The sequence below is a fragment of the Bos grunniens genome, chromosome 19 (genome assembly GCF_055505025.1).
Source record: "Bos grunniens cultivar Pamir isolate PY7600 chromosome 19, Bosgru_T2T1.0, whole genome shotgun sequence".
Classification (NCBI taxonomy): domain Eukaryota; kingdom Metazoa; phylum Chordata; class Mammalia; order Artiodactyla; family Bovidae; genus Bos; species Bos grunniens.
Window position 1 is genome coordinate 22,456,854 of NC_141183.1, and position 23,757 is coordinate 22,480,610.

The following is a 23,757-nucleotide window of genomic DNA, read 5'->3' on the forward strand; positions in this document are numbered from 1 at the left end:
CTAGAAGTACTAAAGCATCAATAGTTTTCTTTAAAAACATTTCATTACTTATATAGTAGAGGTAATAATGATACATGTTTAATAACAGAAACTTACAAGTCAAAAAAGCATTTTTGATGTCCTAATTTTATGTAATACAATAAATTAATGCTTTATTAAAGTGATTTCTTGATTGATCAGCATGTTTTTGTGGCTTGCTTTTCTGAAAATTCACTTATTAGCTCATGAAAATTTATATTTTTATCAACTTCATTTTCAATCTATATAATTGAAAGAGATGTCAGTAGTTCTTGGCAAATACAAGATCTCTCAAGATCTTAAATAATCTCAAATGGAGAAAACAGCATGGAGCAAAGAACAAAATGGAGGAGAGGGAAAGGAGGAATGAAATAAAAGAATGGACAAGTCAGGCAGGTAGAAGAAGAGTCTGAAATGTCAAGAGAAGAAGCTTCAGCTAGCCTATGGTTGATGGATTTAAACTGAAAGAGAGTAGAGGAAGGAAAGAAATACTCATTGACTACCTATCATTGACAAGCATAGTTGCGTAACATATTTAGCTACCATTCAGTAGTCTCTGAATAATACAAGTAATGGCTCCATCTTAGTAATGAAAAACGAAGGCTCAAGAAGAATGAACTTTGCATTAGTACCACAGTTAGAAAAAATGGCAGAACTGATATGTGAATGCTGACATATCTGACTCAACAGCCCAAGTTCTTTCAATTACATGAATGGTGTGGTACTTCAGGACTGGTGTCTTGGCCTCCTGACCATGATGGAAAGAAAAAAGACTTGAAACCAAAATTCCAATTAAGGTTCTAATAACTGAGCTGAAAGAAAATGATAGTGACAAAGACAAGGAAAAGAGAAAAATTCTTCAAGAGAAACTGCAGAAGTAGATTCAATAGTACCTATTGAATTACTGGAGACAGCTGGTATAAAATGAGAGCAATTATAATTTTTCTTAATAATCATGAGATGACTCAGGGTAATTCTACCAACAAATAACAGAGAAGGATGCCAAAGAACAAAGTGTGATGACAAGGTGACTGAGTTGAAAGTCATGATAGAACGTCCAAGTAGGAATGTCTGATGGGCATAGTAAGGAATGTGTCCAGAATGGTGAAGAAGCCATTAGAGAATATGAAACCATTCACATAGAGCCAAAGCTGCAAGAAGGGATGAGATCACTGAGGGAGAGAGGGTAGGAAAAAAAAAGTGCAAGTATAAAACTGTAAAGAATGACACATTTTAGACCATTCTTTCAGAATCTATGAGTGGAAGAAAGAAAAGGAGCAGAGATGTAGCTACATTCTTGAAAGCAATCGTTTAGGACTCAGTTAAGACTCAGGTGGTCAGTATCAAATGTGTCCAAGAGGGTATAGGAGAAGAAATATGAAAAATGATGACTGGATTTGAGATGTAGGGTAATTAGTAATTTTTGTGGGATAAGTTTCAGTAAAATGACGAGATTAAAATTTAGGGGTGAGTAGAAAGTGAAAAGTGGAGGAAACGAATGCAGAAAATTTTTCTAGAAATAATGAAAGGAAGAAACGTAAAAATACAAGAAATCCTGAAATAGAACAGGAATATCAGGTCATAGTCTAGTCCCTTCATTTTACAGATGAAGGAACTGAGGCCCATAGAGGTTAACCAGTACTGTTAGTCTCCACATACCCACTCCTCCCAATCTCTCCCCCCACATTCCCCCACAGCTTCCCCTATTATTAACATCTTGCATTAAGTGAGGAGCACTGGTAACAACTGATGGACCAATACTGACATATTATTATTAACTAAGTCCATTATTATTAACTATGCTAAAGCCTTTGACTGTGTGGATCACAATAAACTGTGGAAAATTCTGAAAGAGATGGGAATACCAGACCACCTGATCTGCCTCTTGAGAAATCTGTATGCAGGTCAAGAAGCAACAGTTAGAACTGGACATGGAACAACAGACTGGTTCCAAATAGGAAAAGGAGTACGTCAAGGCTGTCTATTGTCACCCTGCTTATTTAACTTATATGCAGGGTACATCATGAGAAACGCTGGACTGGAAGAAACACAAGCTGGAATCAAGATTGCCGGGAGAAATATCAATAAACTCAGATATGCAGATGACACCACCCTTATGGCAGAACGTGAAGAGGAACTATAAAGCCTCTTGATGAAAGTGAAAGAGGAGAGTGAAAAAGTTGGCTTAAAGCTCAACACTCAGAAAATGAAGATCATGGCATCTGTTCCCATCACTTCATGGCAAATAGATGGGGAAACAGTGGAAACAATGTCAGACTTTATTTTTGGGGGCTCCAAAATCACTACAGATGGTGACTGCAGCCATGAAATTAAGACACTCCTTGGAAGGAAAGTTATGACGAACCTAGATAGCATGTTCAAAAGCAAAGACATTACTTTGCCAACAAAGGTCTGTCTAGTCAAAGCTATGGTTTTTCCTGTGGTCATGTATGGATGTGAGAGTCGGACTGTGAAGAAGACTGAGCGCCGAAGAATTGATGCTTTTGAACTGTGGTGTTGGAGAAGACTCTTGAGAGTCCCTCGGACTGCAAGGAGATCCAACCAGTCCATTCTGAAGGAGATCAGCCCTGGGATTTCTTTGGAAGGAATGATGCTAAAGCTGAAACTCCAGTACTTTGGCCACCTCATGCGAAGAGTTGACTCATTGGAAAAGACTCTGATGCTGGGAGGGGTTGGGGGCAGGAGGAAAAGGGGACGACAGAGGATGAGATGGCTGGATGGCATCACTGACTCGATGGACGTGAGTCTGAGTGAACTCCGGGAGTTGGTGATGGGCAGGGAGGCCTGGCGTGCTGCGATTCATGGGGTCGCAAAGAATGGGACACGACTGAGCGACTGAACTGAACTGAAGTCCATTTCATTAAGGTTCGTTCTTTGTGTTGTACATTCTATGGGTTTTGACGCACGTATAACGACATGTATCCACCAACATAATACCACATAGAACAGTTTCACTGCCCTAAAAATGCCAATACTGTTATTTAACCTGGTTAGAAAAGAGCTTAGACAGAAAACCAATAAAGATGTAACTCAGGAGGGATAAGAATCAAGAGAAGACTATCTGTCTTCAAAGAAAAGCCCATTTAATTCCTTAATTTTCATTTTGTACCTGGCCTTCTTCCTCTGGTACCATGAACCCACTGGTTCTTGAAATTATTTTTGATCTATCCAAAAGGATCATGATTATCTATAGAAAACCATGACTATGATGGCTCACTTACTAGAGAAAAAGCAAAGTTATTGCTTTGAGCAAGGGAAAAAGAAACTTGTGTGTCACACTATTTTATTCTTATAGGAACTTTATAGTCCTAAGGCCTGGAAGACAGGAAGGATTACTCATGCTAAATTTGAAATGCATCCCTATAATAATCTTGATAATACTCCTCCCTTTCTCATTTTGGAGATAACAAATAACCCCAAGGCAACTATCCACCTACAGAAATGGACACATTAGGGTAAAGGCATTCATTTAAGAAAAAAATACCTAATTATGAATACTTCAGATGAGCTGACAAATAACTTTTTGCTATGGGTAGCAGAGTTCACCAAGAAACACCCTGATAATGTGTATATAAAGGTACACGAAACTGTTTCAGTAGGACATTTGCCATCAGAGCTTACCTCCAGGAACAAGCAGGGCAGTCTAGACACCATGAGCGTGTGCTTTTCTTCTGCATCCAGACGCCTTGGCTCCTGCGGAGGAGCTGGCTCTGTGCGGCTCTCCGGTGTGGGAGCCAGCTTTGGGGTCGGCAGCACAGGCAGTGTGCCAGGCTTTGGAAGCGGCTTCACCTGCGCCTTTGGAGGCAGCTCCTCTGCGGGAAGCTACAGCGGGGGGCTGGGCGGAGGAAGTGCTTCCTGCACGGCCTTCACTGGAAATGAACATGGCCTCCTCTCTGGCAATGAGAAGGTGACCATGCAGAACCTCAACGACCGCCTGGCCTCCTACCTGGACAACGTGCGTGCCCTGGAGGAGGCCAACGCCGACTTGGAGCTGAAGATCAAGGGCTGGTATGAGAAATTTGGGCCTGGTTCCTGCCGTGGTCTTGATCACGATTATAGCAGATACTTCACGGTGATTGACGACCTTAGGAACCAGGTAAGAAACACAGTGCCATGAGGTTTAGTACCTGTAAGGGTAATTAGCCACACAGGCACAGATGCCTAAGTGATCACAGCAAGGCTTTGCTCTCAGCTGCTAATTTTCGGTAGTTTATTAATATTAAAACTAATATTTAATATTAATATTAAAATTATTATATTAAAATTCTGGTCTTCAAACTTGGCTTACTCATCATCTGGTATGTGGTATACATGTTTATGCTTTCAGAAATACTAAAATATCAAAAACTGCCCAATGTCTCCAGTTATATATTTACATAGAAAGTTTTCCATAGAAAGTTTTTTTCTTTTTTAATGGGTAAGATAGAGAGTAAAAGAGGCTATACTTAAATTTTCCATTTTCAAGAATCATCTTCTTATTAGAGACAGGATGCCAAAAACATTGCTATAATTTTATAGTTGACTTTATTTCAAGGAAATCTGAATTTTTAAAAATATTTCCTCATTCTTAACTAATTCTCCATTGATCAGATAATTTCTGCAACAACAAGCAATGCCAATATTGTCCTGCAAAATGACAATGCAAGGCTCACAGCTGATGACTTCAGACTAAAGTAAGTGGGGCTGAAAAGAAACCAAAACAGTTGCCTAAGCCTTTCCCTCTTTTATTTAGGCTATTTGAGGTCACCTCCATTCTTTGAGTTTGTTTGTTTTAAACCAAATGCGTGTTCGAATGACTCACTGAATTATATATTTTATTGGGGGACTGACACAAATGAATGTCAAAGTCATACAAAAAGGAATTTTGAGTTTTCTCATTCTCTTGTGTCAAAGAAATTTATTTATTTTTATGATTAGAATAATCTACCTGAAGTTTGGAGTATATTTTAACAGTTGGACTCAAAAGCTTAGTTTGAAGGGTGTTTTGTTTTGTTTTATACAGTTTCTGCTTTAACCTTTTTAAATATCCTTTCTACTTTGAGTTTATTCTATTTTATTTTATTTGCCATGCCTTGTGGCATGTAAGATAATTAGTTCCTCCACCAGAGATGGGACCCTCTGCAGTGCAAGTGCGGAGTCTTAACCAGGAGACCAGCAGGGAAGTCCCTTAGCTTGAGTTTTATGATGACCTAAAAGGTGATGATGGGGCTTCCCTGGTGGCTCAGAGGGTAAAGAATCTGCCTGCAGTGCAGGAAACCCCAGGTTCAATCCCTGGATTGGGAAGATCCCCTGAAGAAGGGAATGGCTACCTACTCTAGTATTCTTGCCTGGAGAATTCCACGGACAGAGGAGCCTGGAGGGTTACAGTCCACAGGGTGGCAAATAGTGGGACACAACTGAGCGACTTAACACAAAAGGTGATGACTGATGTGATGACGCTTTCAAATATTTTTCTAAGGTTTGAAAATGAACAGGCCCTCCATCAGAGCGTGGACGCGGATGTCAGCAGTTTGCGCAGGGTCCTGGACGAACTGACTCTGTGCAGAACGGACTTAGAGATTCAGCTGGAGACACTCAGTGAGGAGCTGGCTTACCTCAAGAAGAACCACGAGGAGGTAGGTGGTCTCTCCCCCCTGATATTACAGCCTGCCTTCCTCCCAATGTTTAAAAATACATTTCAGATGACAAATATAATATCTTGAATTCAAGAAAGAATTTGTTGATTTCTCCATATGGCTTAGATGGTCTGAAATGTTTCTGTTCATCTCCCTCCAAAGAAACCCTAACAGAAGTTTCTAACTATATATATGGATCGTGTCTGTCTGGCTCCTTCAGAAATATTCCGATCCCAACATGGTTTCTTTTAGGAGATGAAGGCTCTGCAGTGCGCGGCCGGAGGCAATGTGAACGTGGAAATGAATGCGGCGCCCGGTGTGGACCTCACGGTTCTGCTGAACAACATGCGGGCTGAGTACGAAGCCCTGGCGGAGCAGAACCGCAGGGACGCGGAGGCCTGGTTCAACGAAAAGGTAAAAAGCAAGCTAGGGATGCGCTGACTTGGCACCCGGTGCTGATCCAAGCATCGCTCTTAACAAGGCTCATAACGTTTCAGAGCGCTTCGCTGCAGCAGCAGATTTCTGATGATGCTGGCGCCACCACTTCAGCTCGGAATGAACTGACTGAGATGAAACGTAATCTTCAAACCCTGGAGATTGAACTTCAGTCTCTTTTAGCAACAGTAAGTAAAAATGACACCAAAGAGTTGCTTTAGAAGTTGAGGGGGAAAAAATCAGAGTTTTTCTGCCACCTGTTATTATTAATTTTCATTTTTATCCAGTCATTACTCTGCCTGAAGTAAGATACATTTGCATTTTTCACAGTGGAATATCTTTGGCCTGAAAATTATACCAAGATGCTAATAATTGTGAAATGTTAGAATTAAAAAATACAATGATTTTTTAGGTACTCAAAAAGAAACAGGGGCTAAGTAAGACTCTGCACTCCCAATGCAGGGAGCCCAGGTTCCATCCCTGGTCAAGGGACTAGATCCCACATGCTGCACCTAAAGATCCCACATGTTACAACTAAGACTTGGCATAGCCAAATAAATAAATAACAAAAAAAGAAGAAAACAGTTTTTACCCTGAGTCTTCTCTCCCACGTCAAAAAATCAAAAATCACTGTTCAGGGAATGCAAAAACACACTTGCACCCATCCTAGTTTCTTTATCTAGCATTCCTTTGGGCCACTTAATTTTAATTGGAATACTCACAGGTTCCCTTTTAAGTGACATAAACAAGCAAAGTAGAGGCATGAAGGCTGCCCATAAAGCTCAACATGCATGACAATAATATTAATAATAACCGTTTTCATTAAGTGTTGCCCAGCACTTTCACCTACATGAGTCCACAATAACCCTGGGGCTTGGGCAGACCAGACTTTATATTTCATGTTATTATTTCCAAGAGAAGAATCTGAGGTTCAAAGAAGTTAAGCAATTTTCCAAGAGTCCCACAGTCAGATACAAAGGTACCAGAACTTCTCTCCAAATTTTCTAACTCCCAAGTCTATAGTTTTTCTACTATGGCTAGTAAACTTCCAGAAGAGGCTATAAACATATGTAAAATTCTTGCAGGTACAAGAACAAGACACGCTCATTGTCATCCCATGTAAAATTACAGCAAGCACCTATAAAGCCAATGAATCAAACTATTTAAAGCCTAGGAAGACCACTCTTTTCTTGAGATCATTTACTTCCAGAAAATTTATGCAGAGATTACTTTTTTAAAGTTTTTTAAAAATATATTTTTAGCTGCCTTCAGTCTGCATTGCTACACATGGGCTTTCTCTATTCATGGCGAGCAGGGACCACTTTCTGGCTGCAGTGTGTAGGCTCCTCATTACAGCGGTTTCTCTTGTTGCAGAGCATGGGCTCCAGAGTGCAGGCTCTGTAGTTGTGGCACATCCTCTGCACTGTCAGGCAGATTCTTAACCACTGCACCACCAGGGAAATCCCAGGATTACTTATTTAATGTAAGAGCTATAATCCTCATGACACAAAGCTGCCACATGATTAGAAATGAGTTCGCAAAGTGTAGGGGGACTTTAATTCCTGGAAACAGTGGCAAACTGTACCAAAGCACAGGGTAAGTGAGAGGGGACAGATCTTTAGACTGTGTCCTAGGAGAAAACAATTTTTCTAACACTCTTGCGGATATGAATAGCATTTACCACCAACTGTACTATTCTCCAATAGATTAAAAATAGTATGACATCTAATAAGGGCAACAATTAGTATTAAACAAGAGGAATACGGTTATTATATAAGGATAACTCTCTCAATATCTCTTAAGTGCTTTGCCATATCCTAAAACAGTGACATCAGCTACTAAATTATGTCTCACTGATCCTCAGAAACACTCCCTGGAGTGCTCCTTGACGGAGACGGAGGGCAACTACTGTGCACAGCTGGCCCAGATCCAGGCTCAGATCGGAGCCCTGGAGGAACAGCTGCACCAGGTCAGGACGGAGACCGAGGGCCAGAAACTGGAATACGAACAGCTCCTGGACATCAAGGTCCACCTAGAAAAAGAAATCGAGACCTACTGCCGCCTGATAGATGGAGAGGATGGGTAAGTACTATTTACACTGAAAAAACTATTTTAAGGTTATTAAAGACTTCTTTGAAATCCAAAGTATCTATGATCTAGGTCATGTGTACATAAACTCTTAGTGTTAAGAGTTCAGTTATCTCCCATCTTAAATCAGTTTCTTGCAAAACAGTGTCAAATATTTAATACATACTTTATATTTTTACAGCTCTTGCGCTAAATCAAAAGGCTATGGTGGGCCAGGACATCAGATAAAAGGTAAACAAAAGCTGGGCTGAACATTCAACATTTGTATATGTTTCAAGGAATGAGTTATTTCCCCTTTATGAATTTGATAAATTCTAACAATTCATATCGCATTTTACTTTTTTCCTTTTTAAAAGTGAAGTATAGTTGACTTCCAATGTTGTATTAAGTTCTGCTGTACAGCAAAGTGATTCAATTATATATATATACATATTCTTTTTTAATATTCTTTTCCACTATGGTTTATCATAGATTATTGAATATAATTCTCCATGCTATACAGTAGGAACTTGTTTATCCATTCTGCATATAAAAGTTTACATATGCCAAGCCCAGCCTCCCAATCCACCCATCCAAACCCCTCCCCCTAGGTGACCACCAGTCTGTTCTCTGTATCCCTGATTCTGTTTCTATTTCACAGAGAGGTTCATTTGTATCATCTTTTAGATTCCACACATAAGTGATATCATATGCATTGTCCTTGTTATTTTGACTTACTTCTTAGTATGATAATCTCTGGTTGTATCCATATTACTGCAGTATATATGTCATTTTAGATCCATCTAAAGCCACCGTGGTTAAAACAATTGTTGAAGAAATAGATCCTCGTGGCAAAGTTCTGTCCTCTAGAGTTCACAGTGTGGAAGAGAAGTCCACCAAAGTCAACAACATGAAGAGTGAACAGAGGGTGCCTTCCTGAGCCCAAAAGGATGCCCCTAAATCAAAATATCAAATCAAAGCTAGGTTCCTAAATAAGAGCCCTCACTTCTCTGCTTTTCTTCCAATGAACTTTTGAAAACATTTATTTTTAGAGTAGTAACATTTCTTTGACTTTCTCTGTGGTGGTGTTTCAATAAAAGTTCTTCCTGTTGCAAGTCATCTTCACTGGTTCTGGTCAGTCTTTGCATTTTAAATATACCCCCCCCAACAGAAACTGAATTTGTTTTTAATTTCTTCTCTTTAAGGCAATGGTCTTCACAAGTTAGGTGTTAAGTTTAATAAGCAAAAAACTAGTTGGTGTCTTTTTCACATCTTTGTCAAATTTTAAACCTTCCTTCCTTCAGTAAATACTTGTTGAGCATAACCAACAGTAAGAGTAAAACAGTTAATAAAATCCAATCACTGAGTGCAACATGCTCATAGAAGTAGAAATATAAGGAATTGAACAATCAGAAATAAATGACGTAAAGACTAGAATGACATTAGAAAAGGTCAACAAAACTGAGTTGGTTTTTTTGAAAAGATAAAATTGACAAATCTTTAACTAGACTAACCAAGAAAAAAAGAGAGGACTCAAATAAATAAAAGTATCAGTGAAAAAGGAGACATTACCACAGATGCCTGAAATACAAAGGCTCATAAGAAAACACTAGAGGGACTTCCCTGGTGGTCCAGTGGCTAATACTTCGTGCTTCCAATGCAGAAGGCCTAGGTTCTATCCCTGCTCAAGGATCCCACATGCTTCAACTAAGAGTTTCCATGCTGCAACTAAGACCCAGTGCAGACAAATAAAATAAATATAAAAAAAGAAAATACTAGAATATTTATATACCAACAAAATGGATCATTTACAAGAAAGAAATTGTTCAGTTCAGTTCAGTTCAGTCGCTCAGTCGTGTCTGACTCTTTGTGACCCCATGAATCGCAGCACGAAACATACAATTTACCTAGACTGAATCAAGAAGAAATATAAAATTTGAACAGACCAATAATGAATAAAGAGATTGAATTGGTAATCATAACTTCTCAGCAAAGAAAAGCCCATGACCAGGTGGTTTCCTGGTGAATTCTACCACTTAAAGAAGAATCAATGCCTATCTTTCTTAAACTCTTCCAAAAAATTAAATAAGAGAGAAATTTTATAAACTCATTTTACAAAGCCAGCATTACCCTGATACCAAAGACAAAAACACTACAAGATAATAAAATTATAGATCAATATCTCTGATGAACATAGGTACAAAAGTCTTCAACAAAATATTAGCAAACAAATTCAAGAGTGTATTAAGAAGGTCATAGACCAAGATCAAGTGAGATTTATCCCTGGGATGCAAGATGGTTCAATACATGCAAATCAATAAATATGACACATCACATTAACAGAAAGAAGGATAAAAATCATATGATCATCTCAATAGAGGCCGAAAAAGCATATGACAAAACTCAAACACTTTCAGGTTAAAAATACTCAAAAAATTTGGTATAGAAGGATGTATTCCATCACAGCAAAGGCTATACATGACAGTCCCACAGCTAACATCAAACTCAATGGTGAAGAGCTTAAAGCTTTTCCTCTAAGATCAGGAACAAAAATCTTTTCTTCTAAGATCATGTCTACTCTTGCCACTTCTATTCAATACAGTACTGGAAGTCCTAGCCAGAGCAATTAGGTATGAAAAAGAAATAAAAGGCATCCAAATCCAAAAGGAAGAAGCAAAATTGTCTCAGCTTGCAGATGACATAATCTTAAATATAGAAAACCCTAAAAACTTCCTCAAAAACCTATTAGAACTAATGAATTCAGCAAAGTTGCAGGATACAACTCAACGTTTTTAAAAAATCAGCTATAGTTTTATGTACAAACAAATTATCCAAAAAAAATAAACAATCTTATTTACAATAGCATAAAAAAGAATAAAATATCTAGCAATAAATTTAATCAAAGAGCTAAAATATTTGTACACTGAAAACTATAAAATATTGATGAAAGTAATTATAGCAGAGGCAAATAAATGAAGAGACATTCAAGTTCACAGACTGGAAGAATTAATATTATTAAAATGTTTCTACTACCAACATGCTCTACAAATTCAAACAATCCCTATCAAAATCCCAACTGTATTTTTTTACAGAAATAGGAAAAAAATGCTAAAATTCATAGAGAAACACAAAAGACTCTTGATAACCAAAACAATTTTGGGAAAGAACAAAGCTGAAGGTATCACACTTCCTAATTTCAAAATATATTACAAAGTTACTATAATTAAAACACTAGGGTAGATATATAAGTAGCCAATAAACACATGAAAGGAGACTCAACTTTACTAACCATTCAGTTAGGTTCAGTTCAGTCGCTCAGTCGTGTCCCACTCTTTGCAACCCCATGAATCACAGCACGCCAGGCCTCCCTGTCCATCACCAACTCCCTGAGTTCACTCAGACTCACGCCCATTGAGTCAGTGATACCATCCAGCCATCTCATCCTCTGGCGTACCCTTCTCCTCCTGCCCCCAACCCCTCCCAGCGTCAGAGTCTTCTCCAATGAGTCAACTCTTCGCATGAGGTGGCCAAAGTACTGGAGTTTCAGCTTTAGCATCATTCCTTCCAGAGAAATCCCAGAACTGATCTCCTTCAGAATGGACTGGTTGGATCTCCTTGCAATCCAAGGGACTCTCAAGAGTCTTCTCCAACACCACAGTTCAAAAGCATCAATTCTTTGGCGCTCAGCCTTCTTCACAGTCCAACTCTCGCATCCATACATGACCACAGGAAAAACCACAGCCTTGACTAGATGGACCTTTGTTGGCAAAGTAATGTCTCTGCTTTTGAATATGCTATCTAGGTTGGTCATAACTTTCCTTCCAAGGAGTAAGCGTCTTTTAATTTCATGGCTGCAATCACCATCTGCAGTGATTTTGAAGCCCAAAAAAATAAAGTCTGACACTGTTTCCACTGTTTCTCCATCTATTTCCCATGAAGTGATGGGACCGGATGCCATGATCTTCGTTTTCTGAATGTTGCGCTTTAAGCCAACTTTTTCACTCTCCACTTTCACTTTCATCAAGAGGCTTTTTAGTTTCTCTTCACTTTCTTCCATAAGGGTGGTGTCATCTGCATATCTGAGGTTATTGATATTTCTCCCAGCAATCTTGATTCCAGCTTGTGTTTCTTCCAGTCCAGCGTTTCTCATGATGTACTCTGCATATAAGTTAAACATTAGGGAATGCAAATCAAAACTGAAAGGAGGTACCACCTCATACGCAAGCGAATGACTACTGTCAAAAAAAAAAGAAAATAACAAGTGTTAGTAGGGATGTGGTTGCCAGGTGCTGGGAAGAGGAGGGAATGGGAGTTATTGTTTAATTGGTATGAGTTTCAGTTTTATAATACGAAAACAGTTTTGGAGATGGATGTTGGTTGCAAACATTGTGAATGAATGTATTTAATATCACTGAACTATATCCATAAAATGGTTAAGTGGTAATTTTATGTTTTGTGTATTTTACTGCAATTGGGGGGAAAAAAACAGTATGGTGGGAGGGGAGAAGACAGACTTAAACCATTGAAACAGAATAGAGAGCTCAGAACTAAACTCACATGTATACAGTCAACTGATTTTTGACAAGAGAGCCAAGGATACATAATCAGGAAAGGACAGTTTTTTCAACAAATGGTATTGGGAAAACTGAATATCTACATGTAAAAGGAATAAAATTGGACCCTACTGTACACTTTTCATACTGTTCATAGAGGATGAGATGGTTGGATGGCATCACCAACTCGATGGACATGAGTTTGAGCAAGCTCCGGGAGTTGGTGATGGACAGGGAAGCCTGGCATGTTGCAGTCCATAGGATCACAGAGTCAGACATGACTGAGCGAATGAACTGAACTGATCAGACACTATTCACAAAATCAACTCAACACGGATTAAAGACATAAATATCAAGACCTGAAACTATAAAACTCTTCAAAGAAAACATAAGGAAACGCTTCTTGACATGGTCTTAGCAATGGTTTCTCAGATTTGATACCAAAAGCAACAGGCAATGAAACCAAACATATATCCAGGACTTTTTAACACAACTTCCAGGGGAAAAAAGATCAAAATAATGATAATGAACACTTGCTATGTGCTAGGGTCTATTCTGCACATGCATGAAGCTCAGTTGCTTCAGTCATGTCTGACTCTTTGTGACACTATGGACCATAGCCCACGAGGCTCCTATGTCCATGGGATTCTCCAGGCAAGAATACTGGAGTGGGTTGCTGTGCCCTCCTCCAGGGAATCTTCCCAACCCAAGGATCAAACCCAAGTCTCCTATGTCTCCTGCATTGGCAGGTGGGTTCTTCATCACTGGCACCACCCAGGAAGTCCACGGTCTGCTCTAAGCATTTAATTCTCACAACAACACTATGACATAGATTATATTAACACCCCCTTTTTACAGATAAGAACACTGAAGCAGAGAGTGGTTAGATAATTTGCCCGAGGTCACACAGCTAATAACTGGAGTCGCTGGAATGCTAATCTAGGCAGTCTGGCTCAGAGTCTGTTTGCTTAATTACAACATAACACCATGCTAGTGAGAACGTCATGCTTCCACCTCCCAGCAAGGAAAGGAATTAAAAAAAAAAAAAAAAAAACCTACTAAATCATCCTAACTCCAATCAGTCTGAGATTAAGCAGTCATCAGAGTCTCCTTCCCAAACAAATCAGGGAAGCCATTTTATGAGAGGAATTAGCACACCAGAGTCTGATTCTCAGAAAAAAACTAAGAATCTGGTGACAAAACAAACTTTATCTGTGTTCAAGAAACACACTTTTCTAAACTTGGCTAGGAAAAATGTAGAATGTTAATTTTAAACAACAGCAGAAGATGCCAAAGCATATTTGAAATTAAATGCTAAATTTATCAAGGAAAAAATTAGCATCCAATCATTAGAATAAGATAATGTAAGGAATAACTTTATCCTGAAATAAGCAGACATTAAAACTGCCTAACAAAGTTTGTGTGTTCAATTATTTTTGAGTACCTACACTGTTGTTCTTCAGTTGCTAAGTCGTGTTCAACTCTTCATGACCCAAAGGACTGCAGCACGCCGAGCCTTCCAATCCTTTACTCTCTCCCGAAGTTTGACCAAGTTCATGTCCATTGAATCGGTGATGCTATCCAACCATCTCATACTGTTCATTGGATTCTACCTACACTATGTGTATTATATAATGAATGTCCTAATACCCAATAGATTCTCAAGAAATGATAACGATATGCAGCTGAATACACGTTTCTTATCATTAATAAAATAACCACTGTCAGGGAGAAATATATAGATAGAACTAGCCTAGAATATTTAACTCTGTCCCCCACTTCTAGAAAGGACTAAAGCATGTCTAAACTTTTGTAGTAATTGTTAGTTTGAAGGAAATCTATGATTAAAAAATTCAAGAGGTTTGCCCTTATGAGTAAATAGATAACAATGTTTCACTGAGTTTAGCATCATACATTCCAATCCTGCTTTGATATAGAAATGCTTTATAATCTGTGTTGCCTCTTAGCTTCACAGCCAACTTGTCTTCAAAATGATTTTAATAATATATGCTTGCCTTATTACACAAAAGATTATCACTTAATTAGTATTTATAAAAGATCTAGAGATAAGCAGATTATGTTAATAACACTTTGCAGTCTCATAATACCTCTTATCCATGAAACTCAAGACTTATCAACTATTACACTGACAACACACTCTGTTTTTCTTGTATTACTCATGGGAAACATGGACAAAAAGGTTGAAATTTTGACCAGGTCACTACAAAATCCGTACCAAGTTTCTAAATATGAGCTGAATCTCTTATCACACATTGTTCTAAATGTGTCCCAATGGTCTCAGTTAGTTTTACCTTAATTATCTTTAAATACTTTGGGTCAAAAAATATGGATTTTTATGGATTTTGGTATACCAAATATCATTTAAAAACAATAATGTTGGATGTTTTTCAAAGGTATTCACTATCCACAACATTGACAACTCTTATTCAGAAAAACTACTGTTTCAAAACTATTTGGACACATAATCAGTTAACCAATCAATTTGTACCATTTTAAGTGATGGACAGCTGACCCTATCTGACATGCCTACTTTATTATAATAATTTAAATAATTAACACTTACAAAATGTTTGTGCCCATCCAACTGTGTTGTAATCATTAATTATTGGAACTGCTCAACATTCATTTGAGACTTTTCAACATTATTATTTTCATTTGCCCAACAGGGAAAAGAAGAACAACCGGACAGGATGACTTCCCATGGGCATCAAAGCAGAAGGAGGAAGACTCTGCTCACCAATGACAACTAATCTTTTATCTAGAGTACCATGATTATTGGTTTTCTAAGTAGTGATGAAAATCCCCCTCTTTTTCATATATTTTACTCCCTCCGCACCAACATGAAGCTCATTTCTCAAAAAAATTCATAATGTCTTAAATACATACATTTAAACTATAAAACATTAAACAATATTTTTGAATTAGAAAAAGGAGCAATTTGGAGGCTCAGAAGTTACTTGAATAGACATTCTGTTCCTGGACAAAACCGAGAAATCTCAATACAAGTAATTTTTCTGTCAATGTCACATACTCACTAATTTTTAGTTAAATTGATAAGCAAAGTTCTGCAGGACTTTTATTTATGTTTTTTTTTTAATCAATTAGAGAGCTCCCACTACCAAAGGATCACTATATATTGAGAGCCCCTGATTTGAATAAGAAAGAAAACATTCAATAACACATGAATAATAAAATACTTCATAAGTATTTATAGAATAAAAGCATTAGACATTGTGCATTTGAATTATGAATCTTTTGTTATATTGGAAGGAAAAAACAACTAAAATATATTTCAGAGGTCAAAAAGATGTACATTGACTCATATGTAATATTGACTTTTAAAACTATGATTTGGTATTACTGTATCTGGCACCTTTTTCGTATACAAAGATATCCTTGGGCCAGCTTTCCACCTACAGACTGGACACTGTTAAAAAATCACCCAATTATGAAAAACAACAATTAGCATGCAAGTAATATTTTATTACAGATTGACATAGTTAAGGCTGAAATGACCTACTAAGTCCTATAAAAGGCCAGCAGAGCTAACTTCCATGGATGGTGTCTTTTGACCTTGCTCCTCTCTGAGAAAGGGTTGTTTGGTGCTGTCGCCATGTCTTTTCGACTTTCTAGTGGATCCAGGCGGCTCTGCTCTCCAGCTGGCAGTGGTCGGCTAACTGGTGGGAGGACAGGCTTCAGGGCTGGAAATGCATGCGGTGGGTTGGGAGCAGGAAGCAGCTTCTCTAGCCCTCTTGGAAGCGTTTCTTCTAGAGGAAGTTTCTCTCATGGTGGTGGAGGGTTGGGAAGTGGTGTCTGTACTGGTTTTCTTAAAAATGAGCATGGCCTCCTCCCTGGGAATGAAAAGGTGGCACTGCAGAACCTCAATGACCGCCTGGCATCCTATCTGGACCACGTGCGTACTCTGGAGGAGGCCAACGCTGACCTCGAGCAGAAAATCAAGGGCTGGTATGAGAAATATGGGCCTGGTTCTGGCCGACAACTTGCTTATGACTGTAGTAAATATTTCTCAGTCACTGAAGATCTCAAAAGGCAGGTAAGAAAGATGCATACTACAGGCTTTGGGTGTGCATAACCTTAAAAACGAGGAGTTGATTCATTGGAAAAGACTCTGATGCTGGGAGGGATTGGGGACAGGAGTAAAAGGGGATGACAGAGGATGAGATGGCTGGATGGCATCACCGACTCAATGGACGTGAGTCTGTGTGAACTCTGAGAGATGGTGATGGACAGGGAAGCCTGGCGAGCTATGATTCATGGGGTCGCAAAGAGTCGGACATGACTGAGCAACTGAACTGAACTGAACTGAACCTTAAAAAAAAAAAAAAGATGTAATAGAAAACATGCTTAGCAAATTTGTGTGAATTTGCTAACTCTACATTGGCACACTGCCTGGCAATAAGAATTTGCAGAATTAATTGATGAAAGAGAAATTGTTTCCAAACAGATAGAATTGCTTCATTGATCTTTTATTACCTCATACTTTTTGATGAAGAGTAATAAAACTGTCTGTGATTGGAAAAGTTTACATTTGGCTCTTAAACTCTGGAGAAAATCCAGATTTCTTTAAAATAGGAAAAAATGATACTAAAATAGATGTTTTATGGATTAAGAAGATAAGAATCACAATGAGATCTGGAATCTCTCTTGACTTTTGGACCTAACATTTTGCACCATCTATCCTATTTAGATTATTTCTGTGACTACCTGTAATGCCAGCATTGCTCTACAAAATGAAAATGCCAGACTGACTGCTGATGACTTCAGGCTGAAGTAGGTAAACATAAAGTAATTAATTATAATAAGTAAAAATACTACATTGGAGTAAAGAACATAACTTTTGCTTTAAAAACCAACATGGTTTTATAAAGTCAGACTAGATCACTGAAGAGATTAAATGTGCCCTGATATGAAGCTAGCATAAATTTTATTTTTTTAACTTTTTAAAAACTTTTTTATATTATATTGGAGTATCACCAGTTAACAATGCTGTGATAGTTTCAGGTGGACAGCAAAGGGACTCAGCCATACATATACATGTATCCATCTCCCTCAAACTTCCCATCCAGGCTGCCACATAACACTGAGCAGAGTTCCCTGTGCTATACAGTAGGTTCTTATTGGTTATCCATTTTAAATATAGTGGTATGTATATGTCGATCCCACACTCCCTAACTATCCCTTCCTCCCATCATTCCCCCCTGACAACCATAAGTTTGTTCTCTAAGTAGGTGAATCTGTTTCTGTTTTGTAAATAAGTTCATTTGTAAATTCTTTTTCAGATTCCACATATGAGGATGGCATACAATATTTCTCCTTCTCTGCCTAACTTACTTTACTCAAGATGATAATCTCTAGGTCTATCCATGTTGTTGCAAATGGCCTTATTTCATTCTTTTTAATGGCTGTATAATATTCCATCATATATATGTACCACATCTTCTTTATCTATTTCTCTGCTATGGACATTTAGGTTAAAGCTAGCATAAATTTTAAAGAGTACTTTTCTTCTACTGTTAAGCACATGGGATGCCAAAAGTCAACTCTGAAGAAACAGCTCCAAAATAATATTCATAAATCAATAGGTGTTCCAAAGTGTTTCATCATTTTGCTATCATCATCTGCTTCAGGGGTATGTACTGAACATCGGTATCCTTTAGTATATGAAACGTCTAGAAAAATCATGCTTTGCACCTACCTATGATTATAGTTCTCAAGCATTTTAATAACCTTCCAGGTATGAAAATGAGCTTGCTCTGAACCAGAGTGTTGAGGCTGACATCAACGGTCTTCACAGAGTTATGGAGGAGCTGACTCTTTGTACAAGTGACCTGGAGATACAATGTGAAGCACTCAGTGAGGAACTGACATGCCTCAAAAAAAATCACCAGGAGGTAAGGAACCCTGGCTTCCTGTGGTATCTGATGCCCTTCCTCAAGTCCACTGTGGATCTCAATCAAAAGTCTACCTTGAACAGATTTGTGATTGCCAGGAGGGAAGGGGGAGAAGGCAGGGATGGGCTGGGAGTTTGAGATTAGCAGAGGCAAACTATTATATACAGGAGAGATAAACAGCAAAGTCCTACTGTATAGCACAGGCAACAATATTCAATACCTTGTGATAAACCATAATGGAAAAGAGTATGAAAAAGAATCTGTAGGTATGTACGTATAACTGAGTTACTTTGTTGTATAGAGGAAATTAACATAACATTGTAAATCAACTCGTGTGTGTGTGTGTGTGTGTGTGTGTGAGCTCAGTCATGGCTGACTTTTTGCGACCCCATGGACTATAGCCTGCCAGGCTCCTCTGTCCATGGAATTTTCCAGGCGAGAATACTGAAGGCAATTGCCATTTCCCTCTCCAGGGATCTTCCTGTGCCAGGGATCAAACCCATGTTTCTTACATCTCCTGCACTGGCAGACAGGTTCTTTACCACTAGCGCCACCTGGGAAGCCCAAAATCAACTATACTTTAATCATTTTCTTTAAGTCTACCTTGATGATTAATACAGATAGCTTTTCCAGGAAATGAAAGTCATGCAGGGTGCGGCCGGGGGGAACGTGAATGTGGAGATAAATGCAGCCCCAGGAGTGGACCTCACTGTTCTGTTGAACAACATGAGGGCTGAGTACGAAGACTTGGCGGAACAGAACCGTGAAGATGCCGAGGCCTGGTTTAACGAGAAGGTACATGTAGCAAATCACAGGCCAAGGGTTTGTTCAGGAGACCACCAAGCGGGTCACTAACCTATCTGACAATTACGCTTCAGAGCACATCGCTGCATCAGCAGATTTCTGACGATGCGGGAGCTGCTACAGCAGCCAGAAATGAGCTGATGGAACTGAAGCGCAACCTGCAAACCTTGGAAATAGAACTTCAGTCCCTCATGGCCATGGTTCGTAGGCGTCATCTTGACTTGAATGTGTGTGTGTATTAAGTAAATACATACATATATATATATGTGTGTGTGTGTGTGTTGTTGTTTAGTTGCTAAGTCATGTCTGACTCTTGCAACCCCATGGACTATAGCCCGCCAAACTCCTCTGTCCATGGGATTCTACAGGCAAGGATACTGGAGTGGGTTGCCATTTCCTTCTCCAAGGGATCTTCCCAACCCAGGGATCAAACCAGCATCTCCTGCATTGACAGGTGGATGCTTTACCACTGAGCCACCTGGGAACCCATATGTATATATGTATATATACTAACATATAACTGAATATATATAACTAATTATATTTCACTAATATGTATTAAATAGACATGGACATATTATATATCAAGCATTTTTTCTATAAATATTACTTCTGATTCACCAATCCCAAAACTTGAAGAAGGAAAAACAAGAAGCTTGGCAGTCTCGAGACACGCCACGCATCCCAGCGCCACCCGCATCCATCCTGCAGCGGCGTCGGCCGAAAAAAAAAAAAAAAACAAGAAGCTTTTTCAATGGAGAGCAAAAATTGTTTTAATTTGGCTAATGTTGATTTTCAAGGGGAAAGATTTAGCCCTTGTACAAAATATTTCTTTCCACCTTGAGAATGTTTTTAAAGCATGAACATGTGGTTTATCTGTTACACGTGCAAGCTGTGCTTTGTTCCTCTTTCAGAAACATTCCTACGAATGCTCCTTGGCTGAGACTGAAAGCAGTTACTGCCATCAGCTCCAGCAAATCCAAGAGCAGATTGGTGCAACGGAGGACCAACTCCAGCAGATTCGGATGGAAACAGAAGGCCAGAAGCTTGAGCACGAAAGGCTTCTCGATGTCAAAATATTTTTAGAAAAAGAAATTGAAATGTATTGCAAACTAATAGATGGGGAAGGAAGGTAAATATCAACTTGTGAAAAACATGAATCACACATAGGCTGGGTTTTCTCAGTGTATGTGTAAACCAATACTGTATCCTAGAATTTCCTGCTCTGAAGAGCATCACTTAGCAATTTGTTACTGCATCTAAATGACATGAAAACAGGCAGCAAAACCCAATCTCTTAGTATGTAAAGTATCTATACCTAGTAATGTAGAGAACATTTAAATATGGAATACTGAGCAATGCCTAGACTCCAATCCAGGAGGAAAACTGCTTTCTGGGACTGAGCATTGGAGCATATCTCTTACAATAACACACTCTTGTGGCTTCACTGGTTAACCCCCCGTTGTGTTGTTGCTTAGTCACTAAGTCATGTCTGACTCTGAGACCCCATGAACTATAGCCCACCAGGCTCCTCTGTCCATGGGATTTCCCAGGCAAGACTACTGGAGTGGGTTGCCATTTCCTTCTCCAGGGGATCTTGGAGATCTTGGAGATCTCATTTCCTTCAACTAATGTTGAAGCCATATTTGAAACTAGAACTTCAATTGAAACTAGCACTCCAAAACTTTTATTCCCCATTCATAGTTATTTATGAGCTCCCTAATGATAGAAAACTGCAGTAATTTTCTTTTCTCTTCACAGAAAAAGCAAGTCCACATATTGCAAATCAGAAGGGCGTGGGCCCAAAAATTCTGAAAATCAAGTCAAAGGTATAAGAGGGTTGTTTTTTTTTAACTTGGAATAACTCTTTTAAACTCCAGCAGTTGTATTAAATAAGTCACTTATCTGGAAACTAAGTAAAACTGTATATAAATTTAGTTCTAGTGAATGAAAGGATAAGGTATCAGCTCTTAACATTCATATTTCATGTTCCTGTAGAACAGATGTGGTCAACTTATGAAATTACTGAAATGGGAAATCAATTCCCCCAACATTTTTCTTACTTATAACCTATTATTTCCCCAGTTTCAATGTTTTTCTAGAAAAGCAACTTTATTTTAAACCACAAAAACAGGGCAAGTTGGTATTTAAAACAAGACATTACTTGCTCCAGGCCTATACCTGCTTGATACTTCTTAATGCATGTTTCACTTATGTTTTCAAACACCCATTGTTCTAAAAGATAACAAAGATAGTCTTAGGCCTTGCTAAGCACAGGTATTGAGTATTACATCTCAATTTTCAGCAAACTCGCAAACACTGTTTGGGTTTTTTAATATTTTTATTTATTTATTTACTTGACCATGCTGGGTCTTAACTGCAGCATGTGGGATCTAGCTCCCTGACCAGGGATCAAATCCAGGCCCCCTGCAGCAGTCTTAGCCATTTTGACCACCAGGGAAGTTCTGCAAACTGTTTTATACGAGCATACCCATTGTGACTAAATACCTTTCCACCTGTTAAGAATGAGTACTAAGCTTGCATTTATTTTATTTTAGACTCAAAAGAAGAAGCTGTTGTCAAAACAGTGGTTGGGGAACTTGATCAGCTTGGCAGTGTCCTCTCACTAAGGGTCCACTCGGTTGAAGAAAAATCCTCAAAAATAAGCAATATTACAATGGAGCAACGACTGCCTTCTAAAGTCCCTCAGTGAGGGGAAATGCTCTTTAAAAAAAAAAAAAAAAAAGTCTTCTTTTGTAAAATCCTATTGACCAAAACCCCAAGGAAACCATTCATTTCTGTTCTTCAAAATAAAAGGGTTAGAAGATGTTTTCCTTCTCTTCCCTTTCTCAGGTTCTTTGTATGTCATCCTTCCCAGGAATAGGAAAAAAAATCTTGCTCTGTCTCTGGTTTTTGCTCGCATTTGGTGGAATCTTTATTGCCTCTTCATTAACAAGTTTCTGTTCCAAGTGATTTTTGATAAATTCTGTGCTTTTGAATTTCCACAGTTGGTCTCAATGTCACAGTACTAAGGATATGCTAATAAAACTAAGTGCTTCACTTGTGGTCGTATTTACTCCAGTTCCTGACAGGATGAATTGCAAAGAATGCCAGTCCTAACCTCTGGTCCCAAATCTGTCCCTCATTAACTTTGTAAATGACTGGTTCTCTTTGAGTTTGAGCTGCTATGGATGTAATAGAAAATGATACTGATTGAGCTTTAGACGGGTAAAGCATCTGCATACAATGCGGGAGACCCGGGTTCAGATCCCTGGGTTGGGAAGATCCCCTGGAGAAGGAAATGGCAATCCACTCCAGGACTATTGCCTGGAAAATCCCATGGACAGAGGAGCCTGGTAGGCTACAGCCCATGGGGTTGCAAAGAGTCTGACACGACTGAGCGACTTTACTTTCACTGTCTTTTCTTTAGAATGCAGGGGTGATCGGCTAATGTTAGTTTGTTACTCTCGATAGCTGTTTTCCATTTTGCACTTAGTTGCTTATTGACTGGGGTGGTTCTCAATCTTACTCATATCCTCCTACACATAAGATCCTGCCTGATAGACTAACCAAGTTATTTCAGACAGTGCAGCTGGGTCTAGACAGCAACAAAGTTCTAGGATATAAAAGTTTATTTCATATGAGTGATGAGGCAGAGAGCTCTGCAATAACCTAGATTTCCAATGTGAATGACAAAGGCTGTTTTGGCTTTTTTTTGAGGGGGGAGGGGGAGGATTGGTTTGTTTGACTGCACTGTGTTAGTCGCAGCACATGGGATCCAGTTCCCTAATCAGGGATCAAACCCAGGCCCCCTGCACTGGGAGCTTAGAGTCTTAGCCCCTGGATCACCAGGGAACTCTCTCACTAAAGGGTTTTAACCAAATGGTATATACACCATGTGGAATTTAAAGTGTCTCACATTCAGTTTAGTTCAGTCGCTCAGTCGTGTCTGACTCTTCGCGACCCCATGAATCGCAGCACGCCAGGCCTCCCTGTCCATCACCAACTCCCTGAGTTCACTCAGACTCACGTCCATCGAGTCAGTGATGCCATCCAGCCATCTCATCCTCTGGCGTACCCTTCTCCTCCTGCCCCCAATCCCTCCCAGCATCAGAGTCTTTTCCAATGAGTCAACTCTTCACATGAGGTGGCCAAAGTACTGGAGCTTCAGCTTCAGCATCCTTCCCTCCAAAGAGATCCCAGGGCTGATCTCCTTCAGAATGGACTGGTTGGATCTCCTTGCAATCCAAGGGACTCTCAAGAGTCTTCTCCAACACCACAGTTCAAAAGCATCAATTCTTCAGCGCTCAG

General features: G+C 39.1%; 2 protein-coding genes across 2 annotated transcripts; both read left to right on the plus strand.

Annotated features, from left to right (window-relative positions):
* Positions 1 to 3,691: 3,691 nt before the first annotated feature.
* LOC147351676 (keratin, type I cytoskeletal 27) lies at positions 3,692 to 9,123 on the plus strand. Its single transcript, XM_086357763.1, has 8 exons — positions 3,692 to 4,135; positions 4,630 to 4,712; positions 5,498 to 5,654; positions 5,907 to 6,068; positions 6,152 to 6,277; positions 7,954 to 8,171; positions 8,359 to 8,408; positions 8,954 to 9,123. The coding sequence occupies exons 1-8, from the start codon at positions 3,692 to 3,694 to the stop codon at positions 9,094 to 9,096; spliced, it is 1,383 nt and encodes a 460-aa protein (XP_086213889.1). The 3' UTR covers positions 9,097 to 9,123.
* A 7,187-nt stretch (positions 9,124 to 16,310) lies between these two features.
* On the plus strand, positions 16,311 to 22,159 carry KRT26 (keratin 26). Its single transcript, XM_086357764.1, has 8 exons — positions 16,311 to 16,784; positions 17,439 to 17,521; positions 18,486 to 18,642; positions 19,276 to 19,437; positions 19,521 to 19,646; positions 20,361 to 20,578; positions 21,208 to 21,275; positions 22,005 to 22,159. The coding sequence occupies exons 1-8, from the start codon at positions 16,344 to 16,346 to the stop codon at positions 22,157 to 22,159; spliced, it is 1,410 nt and encodes a 469-aa protein (XP_086213890.1). The 5' UTR covers positions 16,311 to 16,343.
* The last annotated feature ends 1,598 nt before the right edge of the window (positions 22,160 to 23,757 follow it).

Coding starts and splice junctions, on each gene's coding strand:
- LOC147351676 (XM_086357763.1), top strand. CDS start 3,692: ATGAGCGTGTGCTTTTCTTCTGCATCCAGACGCCTTGGCTCCTGCGGA. Junction 6,069..6,151: donor AGGCCTGGTTCAACGAAAAG/GTAAAAAGCAAG, acceptor ATAACGTTTCAG/AGCGCTTCGCTGCAGCAGCA. Junction 6,278..7,953: donor TTCAGTCTCTTTTAGCAACA/GTAAGTAAAAAT, acceptor ACTGATCCTCAG/AAACACTCCCTGGAGTGCTC.
- KRT26 (XM_086357764.1), top strand. CDS start 16,344: ATGTCTTTTCGACTTTCTAGTGGATCCAGGCGGCTCTGCTCTCCAGCT. Junction 17,522..18,485: donor GCTGATGACTTCAGGCTGAA/GTAGGTAAACAT, acceptor ATAACCTTCCAG/GTATGAAAATGAGCTTGCTC. Junction 19,647..20,360: donor TTCAGTCCCTCATGGCCATG/GTTCGTAGGCGT, acceptor TTCCTCTTTCAG/AAACATTCCTACGAATGCTC.